The sequence below is a fragment of the Cibotium barometz genome, chromosome 6 (assembly GCF_041138505.1).
Source record: "Cibotium barometz isolate CiBa-2024 chromosome 6, ASM4113850v1, whole genome shotgun sequence".
NCBI lineage: Eukaryota > Viridiplantae > Streptophyta > Polypodiopsida > Cyatheales > Cibotiaceae > Cibotium > Cibotium barometz.
The window spans coordinates 60,159,453-60,166,518 of record NC_141051.1 but is presented as its reverse complement, the minus strand read 5'-3'; the positions used below and the strand labels follow the sequence as shown (position 1 = coordinate 60,166,518).

The following is a 7,066-nucleotide window of genomic DNA, read 5'->3' as shown; positions in this document are numbered from 1 at the left end:
AATACTTTGAAAAACCTGCTATTTTTAGGCAATATAGTTTACAATAAGAAAAAATTGGAAAATTGGGAAACAAATTGATCGAGAAAGGAATTTACGTGATATTTTCATTGAAAACTTTAAGCCTTAAGCTTTAACTCATGAACAATGCGATAGCAGATCCATAACTTGCATGCATTAGTGAATTGCACGAGAGTATTCAATTTAGAATACTGCAATTGATTTTAGGGTCATACGCAGTAGTAGAGCTAAGAGACACTACTTTGATCGTAGATTGCTATCAACAAACCACTTGTTATCAAGGTTGGGAAGAAAACCTCGTACATTCAATTGTGTTGCATACTGGGGTTTGTTGAACGTGTTGAATTTGTTACATCCACTTTTAGATATTCTCAGGATTGGTATACTGGAAATTATTCTGTGGGGAATTGAGAACAACGCCTTTTTAGGACTTTCGAAACCAATAGAAACCAAATAGAGATAGGAATTGAAGAAGAAATAAGAGAAGGGTAATATTCAAATTTCCTCTTACCAAAAGCTAGAGTGTCTGGTTATTAGCCCTTCATAGTTCTAGACTCAATTGAGTATCCTATGAACTTGAGAAGTCGTAAAGAGTCTGAAACAGCTCCTCTCGGATTGAAGGATCTGATAGGGCTTCTCACGCACCCACTACAGGCAGTGGAACTGAGACCATTAGATCTAAGAAAGTTGGATTGAGAGAACAAGATTGCATGAGGAATCAAGTAGTGAGTCAGACCACGTAGTATCAATTGGGAGTGGAGACTCTTGGTTTCAAGAACTTCCCCTTCAAGGAGAAAAGGAAAGATCCATGTCAAGAAACCATAGTAATTCTTTTCTTAGAGCATCCTTAGGTGAAGAACCTATCAGAAAAATGCTAAGTGGACCATCTCCTGGAGATTGGGAGAAGATATCTCGAGGAGGTTCAAATATGAAAAGATTCTTTATATCATCTCTGGCAAAGTACGAATACATTGACTCTAAAAATACAGTTTTCAATATCATCCCTATCGAGGGAACAGGTTCTAGTCCATGTTATTGAGAACCCTAATGCATTTAGAATTGATAGACCTGACTGGGGATTCTACTTCTATAAGGATGTGTGGGGTAATAAGTACATTCCTTGTAATGAGCAGCCAGAGACAAAAGTACTCATGAAAGAGCTTAGGCAGGGGGAGAAAGGACCTTCTCTTGTTCCTCATCTTGAGCCACACCCATGTGGGAAAATCCCAACCATGGCTTTTGCTTGTGAGCGAAAGAGCTCAAGGAGGCTTGAAGATCACTACCATGGTGAGGGTGAGTGAGTGAAAGAGAGTGAGAGATACATGCACCTGGAAAGAGTACAATAGCCAAAGATTCAAGATAATGAAATCACTTTCCATTCATAAGAGTGCCTCTTAAATAGGTTGAAGGTACATGAGATAAATTGATGATTAGGTACTAATCTTCTCCATATTTAAGAGTGCCTCTTAAATAGGTTGAAGGTACATGAGATAAATTGATGATTAGGTACTAATCTTCTCCATAATCCCCTCCTACATTAACTCCTTGATTATCTCCATAATCCCCTCCTATATTAACTCCTTGATTATCTCCACCTTTTCCATGAATATCTTCACATCCCTTGATTCTCTCAATTATCCCATGTGGCTTATCTTGCCTACATCATCACTTACATCAAGCTGGGAATCTACCCTTTGACTTTGGTATTCATCCTTTTACTCCTCCTTACATTTATGCTACAATAACCTTTGAGATTGAACTCTACCACCAAGAGGATGTGTGCATGTGATGGAGCATATCCAACACCCTCGTTGATCCATACATGGAACATGAAAACATAATGCAATAGTATAGCTCCTATGAGCATAGTTCTACATGAAATAAAAATGCATGGACCCTAGGTATTTTCTAATCATAGTGTATCCTTCCAAAACCCCATCATAACTCCATGAAACATAGGGCCTCATGTTCATTATCATCGGTTGGTCATGGAGACCCAACAGTCCCATCAATCTCCCCTTTGAGGGCTACATAGCCAAGTGAGAGATAATGTGGGCATAGATGTTATATGCACATTATGTGTGCATATACTAGGAGGCTAACCCACATTAGGCTTGTGAGCATGGGAGCATGGGAACAAGCTCTAGTGGAGCATGGGTTAGGACTAACCTTAAGGGTTAAGATTAGGGTCAGGCATCCAAGGGTCACACATGGGAAATGGAGAGTCAAAAGTCACTTGAGGACCCTCCTATATAATAGGGGCATGGGACACACTCAAGGGGGGCTTGGGAGCCAAGGCTATGTTATCTTGAGACTTAGGCTATGGTCTCTTGATATTAGCTTGATGCTAGGTTATGTTATGCTCTCTTGTGTAGAGAATCATAACTACTCACCTACCATTTCACACTATAGCTAGATGCTATTGGATTGCAGTTATACCTCTTGATGGTATGGGACATCAAGGTAAAGGTATGATGTATTTCATTATAACTCATGTGTACATCCCTTGGGCTCGGGGGGGTGGTCGGGTGGATGAGTTTATTCCTGATTAAGGTATGATGTATTTCATTATATTTCATGTGTGCATCCCTTGGGCTCGTTTATGCCTGATTTATGCATGCTTATGCATAACAATTATCTAGAGAGATCTTAGGGTTTTAACATAACCTACATTATAGGTAGTTAGAGGTGATTTACATGTAGGCAATGGAGAGCATTACATGGCTTTAAAACGCCCATGCCTCTTCATCAACATAAGAGGCATTTACATGGTTGCATAGTGCAACGTTTGATTCAAGTGTAGAGGTTCTAGACATGGCTTTTGGTGGAGGATCAATGTGCTTGCACTCAAAAGGTTGGGTCCATGTGTCACAATGCTAGGCACAAAACACCATTTTGTTTCCATAGATAGATTTTCAAGCATCAAAATTCTCATACTAGTGTTGGGCATGTGAACAAGCTTTCGCATCCAAAAAAAAGAAAGATGTCTTTGATGTGAACAAGAAATAGTGTTTCTTCTAATGGACCTAGTGTAGCGCCTTTGAAGGCATGTGGATAAACTCTTTAATAAACCTCCCTTTTCAAACCTTAAAGAACTATCTTGTGACGAAGCTGGCAGCCGACGAGAAGCCGGGTTGAATGATGGTGCTCGGTTGAGTGGCGGTGATGATGTAGGCGCACTGCTACCATGGGTTTAGTATGGATATTGGGATGATGACGGTGCGGTGATGATGGCACTCTTAGGGCGGTGCGCTGCTGGTGTGGCACTCGGGGGGGGGAGAGAGGGCTGCAACTGTCGTGGGCAGCCTTGCTGGCTAGTTGCCACATGTCGAGAGGGAATGGAAGCACCTTTGTCTTTGATGGCGGTCGATGCTGGGAAGACGACTGAGCTGGGGTCGACGATGCATGCCGCTATGAGCGGATCTGGTGGCTGTAGCCTCTTATGAGAAGAAGGAGCACTCTTGACTTCCTAATGGCATAGAAATGCCACAAGGGCTTGTGGAGACCGCTAAGATAATGCTGTTTGTGGATGAAAACCTTGAGCTCTGTGGTAGCCTTGTTGTTTGAAGGGCCCCTTGCAAGTCACAAAGAAATGTGCATGGCTTTGACTGCTATGACTGCGTGAAGCGGTGAGGGCGCGTAAGCTGGGAGGAGCCTTGTTGTGTTTGCCAAGCGATGATGATGGGCATAGGCACAAGACCGATGTTGCTCTGATACCATGTGGTAAAACCCCAGCCATGGATTTTTCTCGTGAGTGAAAGAGAACAGGTAGGCTCAAAGATCACTACCATGGTGAAGGTGAGTGAGTGAAAGAGAGTGAGAGAGACGTGCGCCTGTGGAAAGAGTACAATTGCCGAAGGTTCAAGATAATGAGGCCGGGTTCAGATAAGGCGGCAGCCAACAAGCTGCCGCCTTCCTGCCATGCAATCGCAGAGTGCCCCATGGCACTCTGCGTTCACAGCGGGCGGTGGAAATCCACCACCCCCTTGCCACGTCATGGAACCGTTGGGTTGATATTGTGCCGACCCCCCCCCCTCGCCCAAAACGGCTTCCAGCCTGCAGTATTTCCAAAAACGGAATCCAGCCTGCAGAATTTCCAAAAACGGATTCCCAACGGATGTTTTTCCCAACGGCCTTTTTCCCAACGGCCACTTTCCACTTTCGAACGTTCATTTTCCAACGTCCCTCCCCCCCCAACACCCTTCAATTTCCTATAAATTAAAGGGTCTAGGGGGTGAGATTTTGTACCCTCTAGAATTTCTAGAGAACATAATAAGCTTCACAATTTCCATTCTCCAAGGTGCTTTTACATGCACTTCAATCATGCTTTCTTTTTATCCACCCATTTACCTTTCTTTTAATGTTTTTGTGGTACACTTGCCATGCCTTTGACATTGTGTGCTTTTGTTTTTCTTTTAGGGGTGTGCGAAAAGGGCGGGAGGCAACGTGAAGCGAGCGCATAAGGTGACCCCTCACAAACCGCATTACCATTATCATGACTTATGTATGTGTTTTTATTTTATGTGGTGCTAATATTCTCTTCGTGTTTGATGTAGGTACTATGGATTCCAACACGAGCCATGAAATTGATTCATCGCAACAACGAGGCGACGATGATCCTATTTTCTCCCAAACTTCTCTCCCGCACTCTAATTTCTATTCATTTCCCCCTCCTCCTTTTCATGTGCCACCTCATGGCTTCCAAGCCATGCTCAATTCTCCTTCCTTTTCTCCAAACTCTCCCTTCATGTTTCGCCCCCCCCATTCACCTATGGTAGCGCAACCTCCTATTCGATCATCCCCCCTAGGTATCCCAAACATGGGTTCCATTCCCAATTCCCTAGGAAGCCAACCATCACCCAACTCACTCAATAACCCCCCTTTATCTTCTCAACCAAAGCGAGTTCGTGGCATGAGGAAGGAGCCTAGCGATGAGGAGATTGTGTTAGAGACCCAACCTGCGCCAAAGAAACCCAGGAACTCCAAAAAGAAGGTGGTGGTGGACTTGGGGGAAGATGACGACAACGACAATAAGAAAAGCAAGTGGCAAGAATTTTGGGTTGACCAACTCATTCATGTCAGGGGGGGCATGAGTGAGGAGTTCAACAATCCTGGGAAACAAGGGGTCAACTTGTGGGCAAAGGTGGCCACAAAGCTAGCCGGCATTTACCCTGATTTCAATAAGGATAGTGAAAGTTGTCGCAAGAAGTGGCAAGCGGTGCTAGCAAAATATAGAGTGGACAAAGCTCACAACTCGGTATCTGGCAATGACAGGAGGCACACATGTAAATGGTTCGATGTGGTGGATGAGTATTACCACGATAGAGCCACGGTCACTCCTCTTAGCCACGCTTCTTCATCAACAATGGATGATGCTACTTTCCCCGGCGGTGACAAGGATGAAGTAACTATAGCACTAGATGACGAGAAGCCACAAGCACCCATGTCCTCAAGTCGTCGAGTGACTCCCAAGTATGAGGAATCTTTGGCCACAATGGCCGATACTGGGAAACATCTATTGGACCATCTCAAGGAGACCTCTAGCCAAAATGTTGCCTTGGAGAGGGAGCGACTGAAGATATTGGCAGGATTGCATGCCACAATGAGTGAATTCCTTAAGGAAGGAAGGGGGGGCAACAAGTAGCCTTGGCGGAGGAAATTCTTGTTATTATTATTGTATGAGTTTATAAAGTTTGGGATCTCGACGTTGCTTTGTTCCTATGCATTGTATGGATTTATGAATGTTTCTAAGCTCCTAAGAAGCATGTTAAGCTGAGAATTTAATATGTATCAACTTGTTTTGGATTTGCAGGTGACAATGGGCATGTCCAAAGACATTGCACTCTATTGTGCGTGGTTGTGTTCTATAGCGATCTATGAATTGCTTAAAGAACCAAGCATGCACAATGATGAGTGCATAGTGCAGACTTGGTTGCATGTTACCGAATGCATGGCACGATCTGTGAGGTTGAGGAAGATTGCGAACCGTAGGAGGGGTCATGAACACAGACAAGCGTGGGCATATCCACGGCCTCAAGGCTTTGTAAAATGCTATCTCCTAAGTGCTTATAGTGCTACCATGTTCAAGCGGCGTCTTAGGGTTAGCAAAGAAACCTTTCATTACCTTTGTGGGAGTCTAGCACCATTCATGCAAAAGAAAACCACAAACTTTCGTGCGCCTGTGTCTATTCAAGATAGGGTAGCCATTGCTCTAAGCAGACTTGCTACAGGAGATGGACTACTGGGCCTTGGTGACACCTATGGTTGCGCTAAGAGCACATGTTGTGAAATAATCCTTGCATTTTCCAAGGCAATTGTGAAATCGGGTCTCCGGAATATGTACATAAGATGGCCTTCAAGATCTCGGCTAGCAACTTTAGCACGAGAGTTTGAGGCACTTAGGGGAATTCCCTACGTCGTTGGTGCGATAGATGGTTCTCACATCCCCATCATTGCACCCCGTGACAACCATGTTGACTACTTCAATCAGAAAGGGTTCCACTCTATTTTGCTACAACTAACAGTAGCCGCCAATTGCTCAGTATGGAATTATGATGTCGGTTGGGCCGGATCAGCGCATGACTCCTTGAACTTCTCCAGAAGTGATATAGGGCAAGCATGTGCAAGGGGCGAGCTGGGTAACTATTGTTTGGTTGGCGACTGTGCTTACCCCGCACGGCCATACATGTTAGTGCCTTTCAAAGGATGCAAGGAAGGGTTGACACGTCTAAAGTACCATTGGAATTTCATTCAATCGAGCACAAGGATGCCAGTTGAGAGAGCGTTTGGTATGCTCAAGGCAAGGTTTCGCATCTTGCTAAAAAGATGTGACATGAATCTACGTCATGTCCCAGATCTTGTTGCGGCTTGTCTTGTGCTACACAACATTTGTATCCAACATGGAGAGTCTTTTGATATAGAGTGGGTACGTGAGGCGGAAGCAAAATTGGCAGCATGCTCTGGACGTGTAGAAGAGGATCGAAGAGCAATAGCTACCTCCATGAGGGAGCTTCAAGCAATACGTGAAGTTGACATAGAGGATGCAATG

The 7,066-nt window shown here is 44.2% G+C and overlaps 1 protein-coding gene across 1 annotated transcript; it reads left to right on the top strand.

Annotated features, from left to right (window-relative positions):
* The first annotated feature begins 4,329 nt into the window (after window positions 1-4,329).
* LOC147637925 (uncharacterized) lies at window positions 4,330-5,734 on the top strand. Its single transcript, XM_086798963.1, has 2 exons — window positions 4,330-4,482; window positions 4,575-5,734. The coding sequence occupies exon 2, from the start codon at window positions 4,580-4,582 to the stop codon at window positions 5,660-5,662; it is 1,083 nt and encodes a 360-aa protein (XP_086655089.1). The 5' UTR covers window positions 4,330-4,482; window positions 4,575-4,579; the 3' UTR covers window positions 5,663-5,734.
* The last annotated feature ends 1,332 nt before the right edge of the window (window positions 5,735-7,066 follow it).